This window comes from Daktulosphaira vitifoliae, unplaced genomic scaffold, assembly GCF_025091365.1.
Source record: "Daktulosphaira vitifoliae isolate Bord-2020 unplaced genomic scaffold, ASM2509136v1 Scaffold_1, whole genome shotgun sequence".
NCBI classification, from domain to species: domain Eukaryota; kingdom Metazoa; phylum Arthropoda; class Insecta; order Hemiptera; family Phylloxeridae; genus Daktulosphaira; species Daktulosphaira vitifoliae.
The window spans coordinates 3,367,510-3,393,593 of record NW_026099572.1 but is presented as its reverse complement, the minus strand read 5'-3'; the positions used below and the strand labels follow the sequence as shown (position 1 = coordinate 3,393,593).

The 26,084-nt window shown below is 24.6% G+C and overlaps 3 protein-coding genes across 3 annotated transcripts; 2 read left to right on the top strand and 1 right to left on the bottom strand.

Annotated features, from left to right (window-relative positions):
- Nucleotides 1-7,714: 7,714 nt before the first annotated feature.
- LOC126895780 (WD repeat-containing protein 43) lies at nucleotides 7,715-9,769 on the bottom strand. Its single transcript, XM_050668003.1, has one exon. The coding sequence runs from the start codon at nucleotides 9,551-9,553 to the stop codon at nucleotides 7,916-7,918; it is 1,638 nt and encodes a 545-aa protein (XP_050523960.1). The 5' UTR covers nucleotides 9,554-9,769; the 3' UTR covers nucleotides 7,715-7,915.
- Nucleotides 9,770-9,883: 114 nt separating this feature from the next.
- LOC126895796 (erlin-1-like) lies at nucleotides 9,884-11,967 on the top strand. The gene is made up of 8 exons (XM_050668036.1): nucleotides 9,884-10,101; nucleotides 10,189-10,299; nucleotides 10,352-10,432; nucleotides 10,505-10,613; nucleotides 10,925-11,031; nucleotides 11,100-11,251; nucleotides 11,322-11,503; nucleotides 11,558-11,967. Exons 2-8 carry the CDS (start codon nucleotides 10,192-10,194, stop codon nucleotides 11,758-11,760), a joined length of 942 nt encoding a protein of 313 aa, XP_050523993.1. The 5' UTR covers nucleotides 9,884-10,101; nucleotides 10,189-10,191; the 3' UTR covers nucleotides 11,761-11,967.
- A 2,118-nt stretch (nucleotides 11,968-14,085) lies between these two features.
- On the top strand, nucleotides 14,086-25,125 carry LOC126895778 (nucleolar complex protein 3 homolog). The gene is made up of 14 exons (XM_050668001.1): nucleotides 14,086-14,236; nucleotides 14,472-14,765; nucleotides 14,831-15,008; nucleotides 15,461-15,675; nucleotides 15,765-15,921; nucleotides 17,646-17,779; nucleotides 19,872-20,072; nucleotides 20,173-20,361; nucleotides 20,419-20,600; nucleotides 20,663-20,871; nucleotides 20,928-21,109; nucleotides 22,286-22,417; nucleotides 24,113-24,213; nucleotides 24,906-25,125. Exons 1-14 carry the CDS (start codon nucleotides 14,228-14,230, stop codon nucleotides 25,078-25,080), a joined length of 2,358 nt encoding a protein of 785 aa, XP_050523958.1. The 5' UTR covers nucleotides 14,086-14,227; the 3' UTR covers nucleotides 25,081-25,125.
- Nucleotides 25,126-26,084: the final 959 nt, after the last annotated feature.

The window sequence follows — 26,084 nt, the reverse complement described above, 5'->3', positions numbered from 1 at the left end:
AATAATGTATTTATATTTGTACATATTACTAAACCGCCCTTCACGTTAACGTAAAGTAAAACCGCATCTGTATTAAATTATAATAATTATTGGATGTTTTTATTCTTTTTTCAAAGTTTAACAATCCAAATTTTGTTATTATCAATTAATTAACAAAACGAATATTATTAACATCAGGTTTATCTTGCTGCCTTATTTGATTAATACAATAAATTATTATTGTTAACAACTTTTTCAATAATTATAATAATTATATATTTTTCACTTGATTTATTCTAGTACATTACTATCTACTAACATGAGTATTAACTATTTCTTCTTCCTACAAATTTGAGTTCTAAAAATATGTATTGTTTTTATGTCATAATGTAAATTGTAAAATATTTTTGTGGAGTACGTGTATTACTGGTTAGCTATTTTTTTGGTTTGATTTAAGCTTTGTTGCTGTAAAAAAAATTCTTAAACTGTCTTGTTTTTTATAATATATTTAAATGTCATGTATATTGAATAGATTATAAATTGCACTCCTATTAAATCTTATACACCAAACACTAAATTTAAGATTTTCATATAGATATAAGGTAATGTATAGAATTATTAAGTTATATTTTGTTAAAAAAACAGAGGTATTATTTAGATTAATTAAATTTTAATAAAGTCCGATGATCAACTCTCAAAACATTGTAATTATGTATTATTTAGTTATCATGAAGTATTATATAATTTATGCAATATTATGTCCCTCAATTTTAGTAATCCATTTTTTGGTTCGCCTTATTATTAGCTTCGATGCGAAGCTGAGAAGGTATTGGTTTTACTATGATGTGTTTTTTTTTAGCTTCGATGCGAAGTTGAGAAGGTATTGGTTTTACTATGATGTTTTTTTTTTTTTTTTGTGTCTGTTACCACTTTTTCTCAGCTCTCACCGAACGGATTTCTTTCAACGATACGTCAAAAGATCACAAATCGTATCTAGTCGAAGACATTACCCTTAAAAATTGAAAAAATTTCCTTAGTTCCCCGTAAATGGGGGAAACCTCCAAAAAAATTACAAATTTAAAAATCGCTAATTTTCGAAATTTTTTCAATTTTTTTTACTAAAAACTGCCATAACTTTTTCAAAAATGAACATATCAATATAATTTTTTTTTTATAGATGCTGGATGTCTTCACTTATCATTTGATATATTTTTTTGTAAATTTGACCCTTTATCTGGTCACAGGGGGGGATTTAAAAAGACAACTTTTTCACAAAAAATTAACTTTTTCAATTTAACGATATGTCAAAAGCTCAAAAATCGTATCTAGTCGAAGACATTACCCTTAAAAATTGAAAAAATTTCCTTACTTCCCCGTAAATGGGGGAAACCTCCAAAAATTTTTTTTAAATTTGTATATTTTGTCATTTTTTTCACTTTTTTTTCTTTAAACTTCCATAACATTTTCAAAAATCAACATATCAATATAATTTTTTTGTATATTAAATGTTAGATATTTTACTTTTTTTTTTTGCTGTTCCACCAACTCCATCGCTAGCCTATTTTGTTATGACAAAAAACAAATAAATGCCATTCTAAGTTTAGAATTTCACCATAATTTTTTTTTTTTTATGTAATCTTTAAGTTATAATAGGGTCAAATTTAAAATTTTAATTCGATTGAGTTGAAATTGAATAATCTGTGTGTTTTTTAACGATCTACCTATTTTTACCTAAACATTGTAATTATGTATTATTTAGTTATCATGAAGTATTATATAGTTTATGCAATATTATGTCCCTCAATTTTAATAATCCATTTTTTGGTTCGCCTTATTATTAGCTTCGATGCGAAGCTGAGAAGGTATTGGTTTTACTATGATGTGTTTTTTTTTTTTGTGTCTGTTACCACTTTTTCTCAGCTCTCACCGAACGGATTTCTTTCAACGATACGTCAAAAGATCACAAATCGTATCTAGTCGAAGACATTACCCTTAAAAATTGAAAAAATTTCCTTAGTTCCCCGTAAATGGGGGAAACCTCCAAAAAAATTACAAATTTAAAAATCGCTAATTTTCGAAATTTTCGAAATTTTTTTTACTAAAAACTGCCGTAACTTTTTCAAAAATGAACATATTAATATAATTTTTGTTTTATAGATGCTTGATGTCTTTACTTATCATTTGATATATTTTTTTTGTAAATTTGACCCTTTATCTGGCCATAGGGGGGATTTAAAAAGACAACTTTTTCAATTTAACTTTTGAAAATGTTCCGGAAGGTCTGACACTTTTATATACAGAGTGGCCCACCACTCACTGACAACTTAAATAACTTTTGATCCAGTTAATATTTTTAGCTGATATATTTAATATTAAATGTAATGTAACTCGAAAAATGTTTGTTTAAATGAAAAAATATAAAATAATTTTTTTGTTTATAATTGTCTTTTAAACAACTTTTGTACGAAACTTTCCGACCTTCCGGAACATTTTCAAAAGTTAATTTTTTGTGAAAAAGTTGTCTTTTTAAATCCCCCCCTGTGACCAGATAAAGGGTCAAATTTACAAAAAAATATATCAAATGATAAGTGAAGACATCAAGCATCTATAAAAAAAAAATTATATTGATATGTTCATTTTTGAAAAAGTTATGGCAGTTTTTAGTAAAAAAAATTGAAAAAATTTCGAAAATTAGCGATTTTTAAATTTGTAATTTTTTTGGAGGTTTCCCCCATTTACGGGGAACGAGGGAAATTTTTTCAATTTTTAAGGGTAATGTCTTCGACTAGATACGATTTGTGATCTTTTGACGTATCGTTGAAAGAAATCGGTTCGGTGAGAGCTGAGAAAAAGTGGTAACAGACAAAAAAAAAAAAAAAAAACACATCATAGTAAAACCAATACCTTCTCAACTTCGCATCGAAGCTAAAAAAAAACACATCATAGTAAAACCAATACCTTCTCAGCTTCGCATCGAAGCTAATAATAAGGCGAACCAAAAAATGGATTACTAAAATTGAGGGACATAATATTGCATAAATTATATAATACTTCATGATAACTAAATAATACATAATTACAATGTTTAGGTAAAAATAGGTAGATCGTTAAAAAACACACAGATTATTCAATTTCAACTCAATCGAATTAAAATTTTAAATTTGACCCTATTATAACTTAAAGATTACATTAAAAAAAAAAAAATTAATGTGAAATTCTAAACTTAGAATGGCATTTATTTGTTTTGTGTCATGGCAAAATAGGCCATCGATGGAGTTGGTGGAACAGCAAAAAAAAAAAGTAACAAAATGTATCAAAATTAAAGAGATAAAATACATTAATATACCCACCTCAGAAGTACAACAAAACACCTAATATGGGATTTAATTTGTGTAAAAGTAGTATTCCCGGAAATAGGGAAAATCACAGATTTTTATCAATTAATAACAATACCATAAGAAGTCTTAAGGTATCATTAACTGATATTTATGAAGACACAATATTCTAACTACTAGAAAAACTATGAATATTTATTAAAATATTTTACAATATTATCATAATAATTTTATTTATATATTTTTTATTTTCCAACTAAAATAATGAATTTTATATTTATAACGTGTCTAATAATTATATTGAATTATAATATATTACATATACAATGATGTATAAAAAAATTACAAAAATGTGGTTTGAAAACAACAAAAAACTGTCATTAAATTATTTGATTTTTACTGATTTTCCAATGCTAAATTTTACATGTTACGCATTTTTCTCATATTTCAAATTTTTATGGTGTATAAAGCAGATATATATCTACAAAGCTTAAAAAAAATTTTTGGAAATTAGGTCCCCCAACTGAGATATTGCACTTAGAATACACGTAGAATAAACCCTGAAAATTTCAGCAAAATATGAGGTGGTCGTGCAACCACTTCTGGATCATTTGGCATGGATTGACCATCTGTTCAAAAAAATCTTTAATGAAATAAGCAAAAGTTGTTTTTACATAAGTTTAGTAAAATAGGATTAGGTGTGTTGCAACATACTTTTAGTTGATACTATGACTGGATTTCTAGTGAGTTTCTATTATTTATTAATACATCAAAAGAACTCGGAGTTATACTATCATCATATCATCAGCAAAAACTCACAATGCTACAATATACTAAAAAAGTGCTAAAAAATGATAAAATATACAAAATTATACAAAAATCAATTTTTTAACAATATATTTATTTTACAAAATTTAATATTAAAAATAAAAGGTAACACAGTGGTGTCGCATCACAGTTGGGACAAGTATAGGTAGTATCTGACTAAGTTAAAATCACTATCTAAAAAACATTTCAATGCAAATCTGTAGTGTTTAATTTTAAGTAATTAGTGGATTATTCCTAAAGCAAAATTAACTCCTATTTTTTGTTCTACTTTGATAATAAACACAGTGTTGTAGATAGGATGAAAGTCCGAAAAGCAAGAGAATAAAAACGTAAATATTATACAAAAATTATCATTGAAGAACATATATCACTTATTCAAGAACAAGGATCGAAATACATTGGTCGTACAACACCAAAAAGCGGATCTACTTTAGAAATTAAAAATATTATTATTAATTTTTTGGAAACAAATGATTTAAATACTTCAGAAATTATTGCGATTGATAGTGATGGCGCAGTTACCATCACTGAATTTAGTGGTCTGTGTGATTTCATATAAAAATTAATCCATTTTGTACATCTGGATCAAAATATCTTTGGAGAACCATAAAATGTTCACGGTATCTACCTAATAACTTATTAAAAATAATTGACCCTGTTATTCAACGAAATGCGTATTTTGACTCGCCCGAAAATATACTCGGTAAGTTACTCGATAATCGTTACGCCATCAGAAAAATAGCTTTGTCCAAAATTATTAATTCTGGGCAGAATAAAAATAATCAACTGATACGCTTTTTTGAAATCTCACCGTTAAATTTTAATGCTGAAGACTACGTTGAACTAATTGAGTGTAGAAAAAATCAAGTCACTAAAGCTACACTTAGATGTAAGTGTAGCTTTAGTGACTTGATTGTGAACATTGATCAAGACACATTAAGACAGGTATAATTTTGTGATTCCCTTAATTTTTATAATAATTTAAATTTTAATTATATTTTAGATTGTATTAAGTCATAAAAAGAAAATCTTAGACATTTTTTATTTACATTGTCATACTAGTTGTCGAAAGAAGCGTAAAATTAGTAACAGAAGTATCAGCAGCTGTATGCGAACAAGCTAGAAAGGATGGTATAATAAGGCCTAAGATTGAGTCCCGTAGGATTTTGCCTCATTTTAATTTCAAAAAATATTTATTATTTATTAATTATTTATTATAAACCAAAAAATATTTACAACTCTTAAGTAATGTTTTTTCGTAAATATTGTAAAAATTTGTAATAATTTTAAAATAATGATTTTTTATTTACATATTTGAATATGGACCACAAATTTCTAATAATATTAGAATTAGCAAAATAAATTTGATTTTTTCGTTCCACTCTACTAACTATTAATATTCCTAAAAATCTAATTTTTATAGAGGACAATCTAAATAAAAAAATGTTCAGTTGATAACTAATTTTGAACCAAATTTTTAAATATATTAACACTTTTATATTAAGTTGTAGAGAAAAAGACTTTTTTTGGAAACTAATACTCGATTATAGCAACTACGTTTGGTAAAATAAATGATACACACAACACAAATAATAAACAATTAAATTCTAAACAATTTTTAAACAATCATTTTTTCTGTATATTGAATATTTTGTCTGCAATATTTAAATAAACTAATAAAGGTGATTTCAACGATAAAGATAAAAATATATTGTTTTTTTTTAATTTTAATGACTAAGTATTATGGATACGGCTTTTTTGCTAATAACATTTTTTATGGTGAATATTTAGTTCTATATTTTTTCCTGTGAATAGTATAGATTAAAAGACAAGTAAAAAAAACAAAAAACTACCCTCACAGTCAAATTTTCAACCCTCTTGCGGCACCTGAAGATATTTAAAAAAAAATTTTTTCCCTTATAATCATGAGACTAAACTGTAACTTTTTTTCCTATTAGAATTCAACTATCAACATTTTTAATATTTCGTTCCACCCTAATGTACAAATATGTTCTAAAATATCCTAGCCAACCCCATGTAGTTAGGATTAAGGCGGAGAAAAAAAAGATGTCCGAAAATATGCAATTTTGGTAAAAAAATGATGAAATATCCAAAACAAATTGTGAAATAAGGGTATTATGAAACAAATTTATATAGAACCAGAATATTAATATACGATTACCTAACAAATATGCATTTGTTTAAAGTTCAGAGCACTGACAATAACAATTAAAAAAAAAACCAGTACAGTCAGAATCCGACATATAGTGGCGTTCTCAGGGTTTTGACTTAGGGAAGAGATAAACATAAGAATTTTTTTTACTACCCCCTCCAAAATAAATCTGCCATATAATTATTTTTGTCATAGGATGGTTTTATCCCCATAACCCCATGAGAACGCTTAAGCCAGCATAGTAGACACCAACATTGACTGAAATCTAAAAAAATTAACATCACTATCAAAACACTTCGATGCGAATACGTTTAATGAAAATAGTTGTGTGAAAATTTTAGTGAAGAGATTTATTTATATCTTGGGTATTTCGAGCCTCCTTTAAAAAATCTATATAGTCAATACTCATTAATAAAAATAACGTAGAATATATTTTATGAATAAAAAATTCATGGTTTTTGACTTAGTTGGTTGATTACTTATATTTGTAAACAATTCATTTATTTTAATAATAATAAACTAAACTAGAGTAGAATTTAAAAATAAATTGTAACTACTAGTTTTGGTAATACACCATCATGTTACTGATTAAAAATTAAATAAAACAAAAACTATTAAATAAGTCAAAATAAACACAAACCTAAAACAAGATGTAAAATTAGTTATCAATTTGATGAAATTATAGTAAAATTTAGTAAGATGGACTAATTATTTTATATTAAGCATTTATAGCATTCATATTAATGCTTTTAATCCCATTGTTAATACACTACTATCAAAAAATGTATTTATATTATAAGGGTAAAACTTATAATTAAAAAATATTTAATACTAATACATTAATTTTTAATGTTCCTTATACAAAGCTACTAAATAATTATTGTAAATTAAGAAGAATGATGAAAAACACTCAATTCTAATTTAGCTCTATATTGAAGCTTGATTGAATTGTATAATAGTATAAAATATAAAATATATATTTTAACTCAATCAGCTCCTATTTGTGATTTCTTACATCTACATACAATCAGAGCTAAATTAAATGTGTAGTAACTAGAGTATTTGCATTGGACATTATATTAATGAGTGCACATCAACACAAACGTTAATAATCTTTTTATTTTTAAAATTCTACTCTCAATCTATGCATTTTCTTGATAATAGCATATTTTTATACAACTTTACATAAGTTACCCTTCTTAATTGTTCCACTAATTCCATAAGATGTTTTAATACAATTATATCAATACATCTGAAATAATCAATCTTACAGAAAAAAATTAATATTTTTATCATAACATTTCACTAGTTTTATTTTGTATTAACTGGCAGTATTAAAACTTAATACTTTGACAAATTACAACAAAAATACAATCATATTAATATTTAGGTAAATGTATTTAGTAAATACAATGAACAAATTGGACTTATAAATAATAACTTATAAATCTTTAAAAATGAATAAATTTAAAAATATTTTTACAAAAAATTTACATTTTGTAAAGAAAATAGTATGCATCAAGAACTGTCTGAAGTTTACATACTTGACAAATGATTTTAAGCTCGACAAAGTTATTAAATCATTTGTTATTTCTATGTACTAATCTCCATCAATTTCTTCATCATTGAAGTCTGAAGAATCAAAATCCTCATCACCATTTATATCTTGGTCCATGGCATCTTCTTCATCAGTTGTCCTTTTATCACCATCATCTGAGTCATTATATACCAATAATGCTTCTTGTTCTTCATCTTTATCTCTGTTGTCAAAACTTAATCTGTCAAGTAATGCTTTTAACTTGAAATCTAACAAACCTAGTTCTTCAAAATTACTCAATCTTGTACCTAGGACATTTTCTAATGGTAAAAATGTTTCTAAAACATCTGGATTTGCTAATAGCAGACTGGCATGTATACGTAGAATAGCTGTTAACCACAGTACACTAACAGAACTTATCAATGTTCTATCCTGTGACAGACGTATCAACTTTTTTACAAGCATTATAACAGACTGCAATGGTAAGCAAGACACTGTGTTATTAATTGTTCGTTCATCTTTAACAAATAAGGCAGATTCTAAAAGGTTTTTATCATTACTACGTAAACCTTGCACTAATAAATGAACCAAGCTTTCTCCTTTAGTTTGGACAGTATTTTTAATTTCTTCAGACATATTTTGAAGTCTTGTTTCTAAAGGTAAATTTGATGATCTATTTTTCTTCTGTTCCACAAACTTTACTTCTGTAAGATTAGGGTGAATAATATGAGCACCTATTAAAGTTTTTGACTTTCGTGGATCTTGTCTTGCTAAATATGTACATTTGTTTAATTTATTTAAATCAATATTTTCGAATGCTAAAAATGGCCTTGTGCCATAAGCTATAAACACTCTAGATTCACAAATTTTTGTACATACAATAGGCATTTGTTTAGCTTCTTCATCTTTAGAACAATCAGCCGCTATCTGTAGAGTCCCTTGAGGTTTCAAAGGATATGATACACAACCATTCAACACATGTTGATATACATGTAGTGAACCACTTTCTGTAGTTACAGTCACTGTAATATTATTTCTATTACTATAAACATATACAGAAGAAATATTATCTTCAGCAATTAAAGTAGCTAGAGGTTCTGATTTAAGATCACTTAAAGACCAAATGTTAATAAATCGATCTCTGGCAGAACTCAAAAGATAACATTTATCAGCCTCTATTATATGTAGTAAAAATATTTCATTTTTATGGCCGATAAATTTATGAACTAGTTCACCAGATGGATAATTCCATAATTTTATTTCTCTAGAAGCTGTCAATACTTTACTACTAGTTGTTATAGCTATAGTTGACATCCTACTTAATATTTTTTTTGTTTCAACGGTGTTGGTTTTTAAATTGTATTTACTGACAGTACCATCATCAGTACCTACATACAAATACTGCCCTATCCAATGAAAACTTTTAATACTCTTTGAACGTGAATTAATTTTGGACATAATGCTTCCACTGACAACATTAAAAAATTCAATAAGACCTTTTTGAGTGCCAATACACAAAACATCTGTATTTTCAAATTGGATCCATTTAACACACGAGATAGCTGTATTTAAATGACTACTTGGAGAATACTCATGTCGCAAATCACCTGCATTAGTGTCCCACACATTTAACTTACCATTGAGGTTGACTTCAGCATAATATTTACCAGAGTGTGAGAAACCAACAACAATCTCCTTCATTGCGAAGCAGTTAAAAACTAATGAAATTAAACAGCAAAACTTTGGGAGATTGTAAATTGCTTCAGTTGAATAATACAATAAAAATAAATAAATAAAATTATAAATACAGTCACAATAATATTTAATCTTTTTAAACGTTCAACATGTTGTAATACAATTTATTTATTCATATCCCGAAATTGGTAGAAGAGTAACCACGAGGTGAACATTTAAGTATTGAAGGTAGAAGCAGTTTTAATGTTATCAATATAAAAACAATCATAATATTCAAATTACTGATAGTATAAACGTCAGCAACTTTGATTACATTCTACAATTTTCAAAATTATATTAAAACTTACTTCAATATATACTCTTAATACTATACTATACATAGTATAGTATTATAGTATATGAATATCTACTCTCAGTACTGTAATATCAGTATTGAGTTTTCATTACTTTTTCACTGGTTTCATACAGTAACAAAAACTTAATATTTTACATAAACTCTTTAATCTAAATATGATTTATTAATTAATTAAACTACTCTTCCTTTTTTTTATTATGTAAGTATGTTTAGTAAAATTATTTAGTCTTGTTCAACAGATAATTATTACATTGAATTAATATTACCTGATTATTTACATATTTAGAGAATGGCTGATTTATCTCATGCATTTCCTTTAATACTGTTAGTCACGGCTATTTTAACTCATTTTTGTATTCATAAAGTTGACGAAGGACATGTTGCTGTTTATTACAGGGTAAATTTTATCAAAAATTAATTTCATCATTATATATATATTTATATTTCAGGGTGGTGCATTATTATCCCAAATAAGTCATCCTGGCTACCATATTATGATGCCTTTTCTTACAACTTTTAGATCTGTTCAAGTATGTATTTTAATGCATACAACTTTAATTAATTAAAATACAAATTTAATTATTTGTTTATTATTATCATAGGTAACACTTCAAACGGATGAAGTAAAAAATGTTCCTTGTGGTACAAGTGGTGGAGTTATGATATATTTTGACAGAATTGAAGTTGTCAATATTCTTAATGTTGATAGTGGTAATTATTAAAATTAGAATAAAAAATATCTTTCAAAATTAATAATAAAAAAAAAAATTATAATTTCTCTGTCTATTATATAGAACTATACGATAAATTATAGTTAAAATTTTAATGATACAATATATTTATCATTAAATAATAAGATAATTTATAAAAGTTATAAACATTATTGCTTACTAAAAAATACAACTTAAATAATTTTGGAAATTGATTTTTATAGTTGTACTTAAGTGTTCTTAGTAAATTTAAAAACTCAACATTTTATTATAACTTTTTTTTGTAACCAATTTAATTTTAATTAATTACAGTTTATGATATTGTTAAAAATTATACTGCTGATTATGACAAAACATTAATATTTAATAAAGTGCATCATGAGCTTAATCAATTCTGTAGTGTCCATAATTTGCATGAGGTATATATCAAGTTTTTAGCAAGTTATTGTTAATGATTATCATTTTTAATACATTTAATATTTTGCAGGTTTACATAGATTTGTTTGATCAAATTGATGAAAACCTTAAAGTTGCCTTACAAAAAGATTTAACAGAAATGGCACCTGGCCTTAAAGTACATTCTGTTCGTGTCACTAAACCTAAAATACCAGAAACTATTCGCAAAAATTATGAAATAATGTATTGACTCAATCAAAATCATAACTTTGTTAGTTAAACCTCTAATTTATTTGATCTATTTGTTAATTAGGGAAGCAGAAAAAACTAAGCTGCTTATAGCAACCCAGCATCAAAAAGTTATTGAAAAAGAAGCAGAAACTGAACGCAAACGTGCAATTATTGAAGCAGAAAAACAAGCTCAAGTTTCAAAAATTGAATTTGAACAAAAAATATTGGAAAAAGAATCTATTAAACAAATATCATTAATTGAAGGTATTTATTGTTACTTATAAAGTTTCTTTGATTTTTGTCATTTAATATTTTTAGATTCAATTCATTTGGAAAAAGAAAAAAGTAGTGCTGATGCTGAATTTTATAGGAAAAAGAAAGAAGCGGAAGCTAATCAACTCTTACTAACCAAAGAATTTTTAGAAATGAAACGTATTGAATCATTAGGCAATAACACAAAATTATATTATGGTCCTAATTTACCCAAAATATTTTTGGAAAATCATGTTCCTTCACAGTAAATGGACTTTTATTATATATTAATGAATGTATAAATTAGTAAATTATTTTAAGAAACTTTTAGATGGTTAAATAAAATTTTGGAATTATCTAAATTTAAACATCTGTATGTTTAATAGAATACTGTTTAACTGTTACTGTTTAATAAATATGCGGTTTAAACGCTTAAAAATTCTATTTTTATTAGTAAAAATATGAATAAAGCATATATTACCTAATTTAAGGTATAAATTAAGAAAATTGAAAAGTGTATATATAAGCATTGTTAATAATTACATAAGTTTTAATCATTGAGTTTGTTATATGTACTTAAAATTTTTCTAGATAAATAATAAAAGAATCTTACTTTATTTTGTTGTCATTTTTTATGAATTTAAATCAAAAACGTCATATCAAATTTTAAAGGGATGGGACGAATTTGGATCAGGCCATTATTTCATAAAGCTGTTGGCGGTTTATTTCATAAAAACTCAACAAAATTACACTTAATATAAAAAATATTCAAAACTATTCTAAAATCATTTTAATATTCATAAATAAGTAATTTTCTATGGAAGAACTTTTAGAATCATAAATATAATTAAATATGAAACATAAGATGTCTTTTAAATTTAATAAAAATTTATTGCTTAAATTATTATACATCAGTTTTTAAAAAATAAATTGGATTGCACAAAATAAGGCCCGGTTAACAAGAGTACCAATTAACAGTTTTCATTAAATTTTAGACTAGGGTAAGTTTTCTCCAAGTAGCCACGCCCCAACTGACATCCCTGGATTAGTTTTCTTCAGAAATTAAAATGAATGTTTATTATTTATGGAAATACACGATTTTATAAACTAACTGATAGTATAATAATAATATAAGTATAATTATTTATGTATTATTGTTTCTCAATAAATTATTATTAATAATGTTTATATAATAAGAATTATTCACTAGTGGCTAAAACTAGTTAAGAGTTATAATATGTGTTTCATGCTAATAATGATAACATTGTTTCCAAAATAAGTAATTTTTCAATACTTCCTGGGGCTTTTTGAGATTTTTTATATTTTTATTTTTAAATTAATATTTTAAATATATCTTTACTTTTTAATAATGTTTAAACAATGAGAAGTGACTAAGCCTAAAATTTTTGAAGAACTCATACAAAGTATATAATTTTTTATTTAAAAGTTTTAAATGTTATTATTCATTTGAAATGTATTTTTCTTTATTTATAAAATTCATAGCTAAAATTAAATGTAATAATAATAATAATTCTATATGGTGATTAATAATAAAGTAATAGAATATCAACTTTTAGTATATAATAAATGAATAAATATATATTACGTTTACAACAAGTTAATACTTCATGAATATCGCGGATAGTCTGAACGAAGACAGTAGAAGGTCAACTAATTCGCATTACCATCCATACAGATGATACAACAGTCGATTACCAGTATAGCAACGATAAGCTGACCCCTCCACTATATAAACTGTACATCACATAAATTATTTTTACTTTAACTCACTCTCTTATTTCAAAAAATCATTTTCTGGGATGAGGTAAAATTTCATAATATTACATTAGTCTTTTACAAATTTTATATTATTTCCATTTATACATTAGGAACCCTAAAATTAAAAAAAATATCTTTAATTATTTCTTAATTAAAACTTACCTAGAAAATATTCCTAATAAAAAAATGTAGGTAAATATTTAAAACTATTTCAAATTATCAAATTTATACATTAAACATTTTGATTGGTTAGTATTTAAATTATTTTAGAAATAAAATTGAAATGTGTGATATTACATACTTACTCAAAAATATGTTCCTCCAAAGGCCCTCCTAGAAAAACATACCTTAACTTAAGTAAGGCCAATGATTGTCTTACATAAACTAGTTCTATAAAAATAATTTAACTATAGTAAAGGGAAAATAAATGCTATATCTCCAAGATAACAGAATGGTAAATGAAAAAACAAGATAATGTTTATTTTTTTTTCACTCCTATATGTGTTCTTGTTTCTTGTTTGTCTCAATAAAATAATTATATTTAACAAATATATAGTAGTGATGTATTTAGTCTTTTTATGAAGTATAAATAACCAACAATAACCGCACGGCAATTTCTGAATTGTCGTATATAATTCGGTAAAACGATATTGTTATAGTTATAAAGTAGATAATTTTAAGTTTCCTTAAATTTTATGTGTAGATAATCGTCTTAGTTTACGCTATTAATACAAAATTATTTCTTCAATTGAAATTTTGTTTTATATTTTCGCGGTTGATAACTGATAACAGAAAATACTACCATGAATATTATTATTGAGGTTATGTAAGAAACCTAATAAAAACAAACACATTTTAAAAATCAAATGATTTTTTATTACAAAAAATTTTATTGACCGATAATATTATAGTTTATAAATATAATCTTAGAATTGATTAATTAGTAAACATTCAAAAATGGTTAAGGTAAGTTTTATAAATCAATTTTTATTTCATTCCCAAGTGCGTAAATAAAAAAAATGTAAACATTCATGAATTTCTTATTATTTAATGTGAATTTGCTATTCTTGATTTGAAGTTTATTTATTTTAAGAATATATTTTTTACATCTTCACCCATAAATTATATCTTTTGAAATGTAAAATTATAGTATATATCTACTAATTTTACCTACTATCATTTAAAATAACTTGTTTTACAGAAAACTATTACTAAAGGTAATAGTAAAGGGCGCAAGACTAGTGATGTTAAAAGAAGAAATCATTTGCGAAATAAAGGTCATATTAAAACTAAAAAACATAAATCCAAAGTTTTCAATATTCCCCAACCTCCTGTTCAAAAAATTGATCATTCTTGTGAAGATTTTGAAGAAGACGCAGAAAATAGTGATATTGGAGATGATATGCTTCAAATGGTTGAAAAGGATGATCTAGACTTCCTGGAAAAAAATATTGGCAATCAACATTTCAAGCTTTATAATCGTATTCAAATGAATGTAAATTTTTAATTAAAAAAAATGTAAAAAAAATGTTTTACTTTTTTGTATGTACTTAATTTTAGGATGGAAGGAAAAAAAGAAAAAGAAATAATTCTGATGAAAATGATGAATTAGAAAATAAATACGAAAACTTAAATATTTTAATGAAAGAAGACTATATGGCCGTTCAAAAACCACTACTTCCAATTAAAACAAAAGATGGCATATTAAAGCGGTATACAACTGAAAAAAATAAAATTGGTAAGCAATTGATGTCAACCCCTTGTAAAAGATTGCTTAAGTTAATACAATTATAAAACAATGTGTGTAATTTAAAGAGAAATAATTGACATGACCACAAAAACTGTTCATAAGTAGAACTCAACATAGTATCATTTTTTATATTGATTTTAATGATTTTCCTAATTCATTAAGGTTGTATAAATAGATTCATCATGTTTCTAATTTAAGTTTGTAAAACTCCTTGAAAATGAAAAGTTAAGTTTGGTGAACTTTATTTTGAAAAATAAAAAGTTCAATGCTTAGTTTAATCAATAAATTATAATGTCTTTTTCTATATAAATCCTGTTTTCTTTCTTTATAAATTTATTTACTTGTAATTTGCACTCAATAAAATATAATAAAATAAGTACTTGAGAAACATTTTTTAACAAAAAAAAAATAATATAATTAATTTAAATTTGAAATTTCAGACTTGGAAATATCTTTAAAACAGAAAAATAACAAAAATGATAGTTGTGATTATACCTTGTTAGATGAAAATGAGCCTAATAAAGAAATTACTGTCAATAAAGGAGAACCAATAAGTGTTGCTAAATTATATGCTAAAAGAGAAAATACTATACAAATTTATAAACAACGAATTGGACTTTTAGCTAGTACATTATTAGAAAATCCTGATCTAAGAGTAATAAATTTAATATTATTTATATATTATAATATAAATTATTTTATTCCTATTTCTGTATTATATATTATAACGTTTTTTTTTTTCAGATTGGAAACATAACACATTTATTAGAAATCATGGAGAAACGTGATCCAGAATTACAAATAACAATAAAAAAACTAGTTACTCTTACCTTGTTAGAGGTCTTCAAAGATCTCTTGCCTAGTTATCAATTGAAATTAGATCAATATGATGGTGTAAAATGTAAGTTTGTCTTTTATTTAGAATTACTATCGCATAATAACTTCTTAAATATATTTCATAATCATATAAGTTTTTCTTTTCACAAAACAATCCTTCCTCTTTTTTCTTACCTTTATCCCAACTTTTTGGAATTAACCACTTTTATTCTAAACTTCAATTTGACACAATCTCCCACATCATCCATGCACTCATCACATGTTTTCATATCGCATTTAATAACATCCCTCTAACTTTTTTTAGTTTTTCTCTACCTTCTCTTTCACAAAAATTTATTTGCATAACTCTTCTTACAACTTCTGATTTCTCTCCTCATAATATGACCAAACCATATAAGTCTATTTACTTTCATCTTATCTGCAATTGATTATACGATTATACTCCTACACTCCTTTTTATATATTCTTTCTTTATCCTATCTTCTCTAGTCCCTCCACTCACCCACCTAATCATTCTTATTTCTGCTCTATTCTTTTGTCAATCACCCACACTTTTTACCCTGGTAAAAGTGCCATAATATATATCCATTGTTATATTAATACTAGGCTTCGCCTAGTTGGGGTATCGCCTCAGACCTGGTGCCCTGCAGGCCTTACGTTCCTACAATGTGTTAGGACCTTCGGGCTGTTCTTACAGGTAAACTACTGATTCCAATGAGAGTACCCAACCCAATATATAGCAAAAAATTTGTTACAGAGTATTAAACACTTAGAGAATGCTAAAAAAAATGTTCTCACCTTCATAAATAATTTTCCTAAAATAATGTCGTCAAGCTCTTTCATTTAAAAAAAAAATTTTGAAAATCGCATGTTAAGTAATTTTCCTAGCAATGGCTAATTTTTCAATGTTTTATTATATAATAAGAACTTTTTTGGAACTCTTTTTTTCATCAATACCCATTTTAAAACAACTCAGTACTTTATCATATGCTTTCTCCAAATGTATAAATACTATACATGGCTTTCTCTTCTTTTCCTTATACTTTTCTATTAGTTGTCTTTCAAAAAAACTGGCTCCTCATTGATTTTCCAGGCAAAATACTAAACTGGTTCTTTGTCGCTGATGTTTGCTAGCATTCTACTACTACTCTCTGCTACTAATTCTCTACTTCTCCTAGTTACTGTTCCAACATTCCACATACCTATCCTTACTTTGTATCTTACTTTTTTCAATGTCCCTACACTATTAACACTACAGGGGTGGGGTATGCCTATACATATAACTGGTAAAACAACTACTGCACAAGTTGTTTGGCTGGTATCAAACTTTATTCTAGGCCTTCTTTTTCTCTAACTACTTTATTTCCACTCACCTGTTGTCTCTGCGTACATTCAAGATGGGACAATCCGCCTAATATCTGTTCAGGACTCCTCATACTTTTTGACAAAATTTTACACAAGCTATCAACCTAACAGAACCTCATTAATTGTTTTTTACGACTAGTAAAGGAACTGCAGAAGTATTCTTATCTCCTAACGGCAGGAATTATAATTATTTCACAAAATAATCCTATTTATTATAATTAATCAAAAAGTAAATTACTTTTTAACACACAATAAAAAATAAAACAATAATACTATTTTGTTTGTTAAAATACGCAAATGTCAATTTCTTTATATTGCTGAATAAGTTTTGTATTAAAAATAATTCTTAAATTATGACACATTGCTACCTATTTTGTTAGTAGCTCTTTTATAAGAAATAACTTATACATATTTATTTTATAGTAAAATTAACTACCAAAGAATTAATTGGTTATGAAGGGCAATTATTAAAAGGATATAAAATTTATCTAACCCATTTAGAAAAAATGGCTAGTAAACTTCACAAAAAAAAAGGAGATACAAGAATCATAACTAGTGTAAGTAGCAATTATCTATTACTTTACCATATCAATAATATTTTTTAAATTAAAATTTGAAGTTATGCATACTATATCTAAAAATTATTTTATGTTGTGATACAAGTATTTGGTATAATTTATAATTTAAATTGTATAGGCTAGTATTTTTTTAAATAATATTTATAACTTTTTATTGTATTTTCATTGATTTTTTTTTTAATAATAACTATTATCTAAATACACTGTACATAATCAGAGCAAATAAAATGACATCAACCATAGATTCATATCAATACTTAATGGTTTTTTTGTACACCAATTCATAAAAACACTTAAATTTTAAAATTTCAATAATANCAATTCATAAAAACACTTAAATTTTAAAATTTCAATAATATGTAATAATTACATATAATTATTATATAATTTATTATTTGTCCCTTCAGGGATAAATATTGTTATTTATAATTTTTTTAAATGGGGAAATCCCTATTTTTAACTTTATAATATGATAGAAAAAAAAAAATTATAAACAATTTTGTCTGTAAAATTTGTTTTTATGTGAACTATTTGTGTTTTACAGGTTTATTAAAAAATTGGATGTCAAGTAAAAACGTATTATTGATTTGTTTTCATAATAATAGTGGTTACAATAACCTATTTTGATAGTAACATTATATTATTGGTATTTCTCATTTAGATAATCGACATAGAAAAGTTTTCTGAAAACTACTAAAATAAATAATTTATGGGCTATCATAGCAGATAACACAAATGATTGATCACATAAAAAAATTATAAGAACAAAATTGTTTGTAATTTTTTTTTCTATCATATTATAAAGTTTAAAAGTACGGATTCACTCCAGTTAAGAAAATTATAAATAATAATATTTATCCCTGAAGGAACGAAAAATAAATTATTTAACTACATATTATTGTAGAGTTTTTTGGACCTATTACATATTCTCTTTAAAAAAATTTTTTGTAAAATAAAATAATGTTTACTTTTTGTTATGATCATTCAATTTATATTTAACAAGACAAACCTTTAAGTATTTTTTTATCATCCCAAATTTTATTCTGTTCAATATACCTAAACTAAAATAAAATATCAATAAGAAGTTATATTCAACCAGTTCCAAAGTTATAGAGTGGTTAAATACGTCTAGAAAAACTAGCATGATAGATTTTAAAAATCAAAATTTTTTTAAATTGATCTATAGAAAGTTTTAGTTTTCCTTTGTATTTTTTTTTTTTTTATGTCTTTTATAAAAATATATAAGTAATTAAAAAAAGCCTTTTTAAACTCTTAACATCAAACTTTTGTATAAACAACCGTTATTATTTAAAATTTTAATAAAATATTACATATTTATGCAAATTTTCAAGGTTAAGTTTTTAATACATAAAAATATATCACCATTTAAAGCTGTAAAAAAGCTACAATTTGTTACAAATATATTAGAATGAAAATATTGGTTATTTTTTATGAATTTTTTTATTGTCAGTTTAAAATTTTAAACGCTCAAACTTTTCATGAAACATTTCTCCACTTCTAAACTTTTTCAAAATTATTTTAAACAATATTTTTGAATAAAAAAATTAATATTTAATTAGTTTTTGTATTAAAAAATTTTTTATTAAGAAACTAGTTAATAACAATTTTTTAACTTGTATTTTCAAAGTTTTTAACACTTAATATATAAAATTTGAGTGTTATAAAATTGACTATTTTAATCAATGCATTTCTCAGCCATACTCCTTTTCCAATCAAAACATAAAAATACTTATTTCCTCGGAAATAATGGTCATTTTCAAATATATAAACTAGTTACATCTGTATGTATCCATAAAAAAAAAAGTTAATACTCTTGTAGAGTATATGGTGTGGTATGGCCCTAGAAAATGCTTAATTCTTAGTAAATAGAAAAATATTTAGTTATTAAAAATAGTCAAAAATTATAATTAATGGGTCACCCTATAGTTGTTTCATTCATATAATAATAATAATAATTAAAATTAAGATTTTTTATCAAAAAATTTAGAAAAAATAAATATATTATCAGTAGAAATTATATTAAAACAAATTTAAAAAAATTATGTTTTAGGTCCACATTAGTTTAGCTGAAATAGCTATTAATTGTTTATGTGAGTTATTGTTATCACATTCATACTTCAATTATGCAATAAATATAGGTCATTTATTGACATTATATTTAGATAATAAAAATGCTAATGTTAGAAAAAAAATAGAAGAAACATTCACCAAAGTTTTTCAAGAAGATAAAAAAGGAGCAATATCTCTAGTGGTAAATTCATTTAATATCTCCATTTAAACCACTAAAAAATTTATATATTTCTTAAATTAATAATTATTTAAATTTTATACTCATTTTAATACATTTACAGATTGTTCGCCGTATCAACCAACTAGTAAAAACTCGTAGTCATTGTGTACATAGTGAGTTATTATCTGTACTTCTAGCTTTACCCATTAAAAATGTAAATCTTGACCAAGAAAAAGAAGAAATTCTTAAATCAAAAAAATTTATGACTAGAAAACAAAAGTTACTTGCTATGTCTAAAAAAGAAAGAAAGGTAATTTATTTATTCTTGATGATATCCATTAAATGATGTAATATAATTTATTTTTAGCGAAGTAAAATGTTGGATAAACTAGACAAAGAAATGCTGGAGACCAAAGCTGAAGAAAATATTAAAAGTCACATGAATAATTTAACTGAAATTACTAAACTAGTATTTCTAATATACTTCAGAATTTTAAAAACAGCACCTCGTTCTAAGTTACTCTCCATTTGTCTTCAAGGTTTAGCCAAGTAAGTTAACTTACCAAAACAATTTTTGTAAATACATTAATATCTTTTTTACTTTTAATTAGATATAGCCACTCAATTAATTTAGAGTTTTACCATGATATTCTTACTGTTCTTGATGCTGTAATTAAGAAACATCAATTAAATGTGTATGAACAACTTTGTTGTATAAAAACTATTTTTGTAATATTATCAGGCCAAGGCTCAGTAATAAATATTGACCCTGTACATTTCTATACACACTTATTCAAAGTCATTCCTGAACTAGACTGCTGTAAGCTATAAACATATAATTTTTTTTAATATATTATGTAATGTATTATTTTATAGGTAAAAATCATGATAATTTAGAAACATTTCTACGAACAATTGAAGCATTATTTTTAATGGGAAGAAAAAAAGTTACAGCAAATTCAACATTATCGTTTATCAAAAGAATGTCTACTTTAGCTCTTCAAACTTTACATAATTCAAGTCTTGGTATTTTATCTGCTATTCGAACTATCATTCAAGTAATTCTAATTTTAATTTATATATTTTTATTCTTAAAATAGGAGCTTCCTAAAAGAATTTTGGAACAAAAATATATTAATATTTTTGTGTACGAAGTGTGTCCAGAAAATAATGGGAAATTTTTAAATTTCACGGTTTTAGAATGTCTGATTATCAAACAAAATTTTCATAATGTTGGTACACATGTCCCTGAAATATGATAAAAAATTTAGATGGATTCGTTTTTTACTTTGTCAGTAGTAGCAGCTGAGGTTATTATGATATGTGTTTTTATTCTTTACGATATTCATTTTTTAAAAAAAATGAATCATAGGATTTGCTTCAAATTTTGTGTAATAAAAGAAATAAAGTGTAACAAAGTATGTGAAATTATAATAAAGACCTGGTGAATCTGCCATGAGTAAAACAAGGGTTTACGAGTGCGATTCACTGAATGAGCTAGAAACTATCCCAAAGATTGAATTTTGAGAAGTGTTTCGATGATTAGAAAAAGCGTCAGTACAAGCACATAATATATAATGGTAAATTTTTTAAAGGCGACAATATTATTGAAGACAAATAATAAATATTTTTTTCAAAAAAACAAAATTCCTGTTATTTTCTGAACACACCTTATATAAAAACACAATTATGTATTCTTTTTGAGAAATCTTCCTCCCAATAAGCTTTGGTACACCCAGTCATATACTTTTTTTTACAGAGTTATCAAAATCTTGTAAGACAGTCATTTTCTCAGAAACTATTGACAATTTTTTATTTTTGTAAAGAGAATATATAATAAGTTCAAAAACTCTACAATAATATGTAGTTAAATAATTTATTTTTCGTTCCTTCAGGGATAAATATTATTATTTATAATTTTCTTAACTGGAGTGAATCCGTACTTTTAAACTTTATAATATGATAGAAAAAAAAATTACAAACAATTTTGTTCTTATAATTTTTTTATGTGATCAATCATTTGTGTTATCTGCTATGATAGCCCATAAATTATTTATTTTAGTAGTTTTCAGAAAACTTTTCTATGTCGATTATCTAAATGAGAAATACCAATAATATAATGTTACTATCAAAATAGGTTATTGCAACCACTAGTATTATGAAAACAAATAAACAAATCTTAATGAATTTTTTATTTCCTCATATTAAATAAATTCCTTAAATGTGTTTTTCAGACAAACAAAAATAGTGAAGCTCTTTTAGACGTAGATCCATCATATGGTCAAGGAATATATGATGCAGAGCTTCAAGAACCTGAACATTGCAATGCTGGTAGTACTGCACTGTGGGAACTACTAGCACTTCAGGTAACATATCAGTAATATTATTATTTTATTTAGAAGCTTATTGTTTTACTATTACTACATATTATATACTACAAATAAAATTTGTTTAATCTTATTATTAAAATCACTTAAAAAATCTTTATTGTTTATATTCTAGTATTACATGTATACAACTTTATTGAATTGCTATAAAATCCTTAGATTAATTTATTATTGTCTTATTTCAAATTGCTTACAATGGCAATTTAAGATAAATTAAGAATGAAGAATCAAATCTTATTGAAATATGATGAGTCAAAAAAAAAATCATCTTAAATCTAATACTCTTAATCTGAGCATGCTAATCTAAATACCCTCAAAAATTGAAAAAATTTCCCTCGTTCCCCGTATATAATTTTTGTAAATCTAACACTTAACCTGCCCACAGGGAAGGATTTAAAATGACAACTTTTTTACAAAAAATTAATTTTTTCAACTTAACTTTTAAAAATGTTCCGGAAGGTCTGACACTTTTAAATATATCTTAAATTAAAGCTAATGTAATATACTTTAATTTGAAAAAAAAAATTTGACCTCTAAACTTGTCTTTGTGGTGAAAATGGCTACCGAATGCTATTTTTGTATGAAAATTCTCGATATTATATTTTACATTTTTAACTTTATTATGCTATAACTTTTTGAAAAATATATGGATCAATACAATTTTTTTATGAGAAATAATATTTTTTAATAATCCCTTTTACATTCAACATACTTTATATTAATCAGGATATTAATAATGAACTAGCAGATCATGTAGCTTTTGGTATAATACACCAATTTTTTAAAATTAAACACTATCTAAAGATTTGCATCGAAGCATTTTTTTTTTATAGTGATTTTAATCACTGTCAGATATCATTATACTTGATCCAACTATGCCACGTCACCACTGTGCCGTGACCCCCCTGTGCTGGGTTTTTTTAAGTTTGTCCTACAAAAAATTCATTACAACTTTCACATTGAATTTTAATAAATGCCCAATTTATCCCTCTTTTCCTACTTCATCTGTAGGGTTATCTAATAAATCTTTTAAATTACTCATAGATGTTACTAAAGTTATATCATAATTCTAGCTAGTCCATTCGAAATTCCTGAATAATATAAAATTATATGAAATATAAGAAAGGGATACTAATTACCTTCTTTCTTTATTTTACTTTTAAATTCAGACTAATTTTGAAATTACATTTTCGTCATACCATTGAATCTAGATATTTATTTTGTAACCTCTGGTTCTTTATCAAAATCTATTTTATTAATCCCTAATTTTAACTTATCTGTAAACCATATTATTATTAAAAGACGCCATTTTATATTACTAGCTATGGTTTGGAATATACCTGTGTATATTTTTCTAGTAAATTTCAAAAAATTTTATCTCTAAAAAAAGGAAATTTTCCCTCTACTTCCAACATATTCACAATATATTTTAAAATAGCATGTTAAAAGCTTATTAATAGTTTTAATTTTAAAACAAAAATTTTTCATCCTTATCCATACATTGTCATTGAAAAATCAATATTATATATTTTCTAAAAATATATCATAATTATTTAATGAATAGTTTGTATATTAGACTATAACAAGTTATTATTATCTACAAATATTTAGATCTATATAATGCTATGAAATTGCTATATTTTAAACAAACAATTTATGTATTTTTGTTTCCAGAGACATTATCATCCTGAAGTATGTAAGCTGTCTAAAATTGTAGCTTCATTGACAGCTGCACAGGCAAATCAAATAAATTTAAAGCCAGAATTAGCAAAAATGTAGGTTAAATAAATCATAAAATTGTTATTTTGTATTAAAATTTATTAATTTAATTTTTAAAGTTATGTATCCATTCTACATTTTAATTTATTTTAGTTAATTATTCTATTTAAATTAATAAGGGGAGGGATAAGGATTTGTTGAGTTACATGGGTGAAAGTCCCAAAAGCCACTTTCAATAAACATTCATTCATTCATTCATTTTTACCCAAATAATGAAGTTATGAGTAAAAAAGAGAAAGTTATAATTTACTAATTTTCTGCTAACTAAGTTAATAAAATTATAATATATCCCTTATATTAATTTATCCTGGTCACACCCGCCTTCCTTTATTCAGAACTGATTTAAACTAAATCAAATATGTTACAACATTCAATTCATTTAATAATTTCAAACATTCTAATCTTTTACCTTGACTTTTAGGACATCTAAGTAGTAACAATTTTTGTCAACTTTGCCACTAAGCTACTATTAAAATTATTATAAATTAAATCTTACAGAGTATTTAAAATTAAATATTGAAATTTTATAACTTAATAAAAATAAATTTTTGTAAACCTTTATAAAAAAAAACAATATAATCATAAAAATTTCTTAATTATATTTAATTTAAGTTCTGTGAAGTTTTAATGAAATGTTTACTATTATATTTATTTAGCTAATTGTAGTTATTTTTAACTTTCTTTTTAGGACACCTAGTGAGTGGTTCAAGGAGTATGATCCTTCAAAAGTGGCATTTAATCCACCTGTTATTCCTCCAATTAAAGTTCCACAACGTATACCTGCTCATTATCCTGCATTACCGTATTCAAATATACTGGATAAAGATTTTACACTTGTAAATTTTTCAAAAGATTTTTTTTAATTATGTGTCATTTTTGAGAATATTAAATAAATTGAGAAAACAGAATATAGTCTTTTAATTTCTTATATAATATATAATATAAAATATTATTTTATTTACCTTTTTAATTTTAATAACTTCTTAGATTATACTCATCGCTGTTTTTATTATTTAATATTTATGTTTAATTAAATAATGTTGCATCTTTAGTATTCAACATATTAGTGGAATCGTTCCTTTCGGTACAGTTACTTAAAAGTAACGATTCCAAAGTACTTTTACTTTATTGTAATTGAGTACCTTCATTGCAACCCGTTACCAAACCAAACCAGTATTTATTGATCATATAAACAGTTGTATCTACGCGAGACGTTAGTAGGTACAGTACCAATAATAAATCAATAAATATGTATTTATTGATTATAAATATGTCTATGTCATTTACTCATCAGGTAATATTTTAAAAGACGCGAATGCTTTTCAGAAAATGTTTAGATAAGACTTTTTTTTTTAGCAGTAATAATACAAAAATATTGATAGGCATAATATTAAATTTTAATGAAAAAAAAATAGATACCTTACCACAGAATAAATAAATAACCGTACTTTTTAAACACATATCGTATTTTGGCCAAGTTAATATGAGGTATAATCAATTATTAAAGTATAAAACTATCATGTTGTTAACCAATATATTAAATAACATACTGTTTTTTTTAATTATATAAGTATATTACAAAATTAAAAATATCTTCAAAACAACATTTATTTTAAAAAATGTTTTCAATCTCTTTAAAATTTAAAATCATTTATAACATAATAATTATGTTGTTAAATTATTTAACTTCCCGTTTTAGAAAATGTCCGTTTGCACAGAACAGAAGTTGAAGGAACACATAATTTCAACAATAAAAGATCAAATAAATTAGGAAACATCATTTTCCTTTCATTCCACCATAACAAAGGATCCGATTTTCTCAATCCGATAGCTCAATAATTGCTTCAATAGTAGGAGGTTTTTTTTT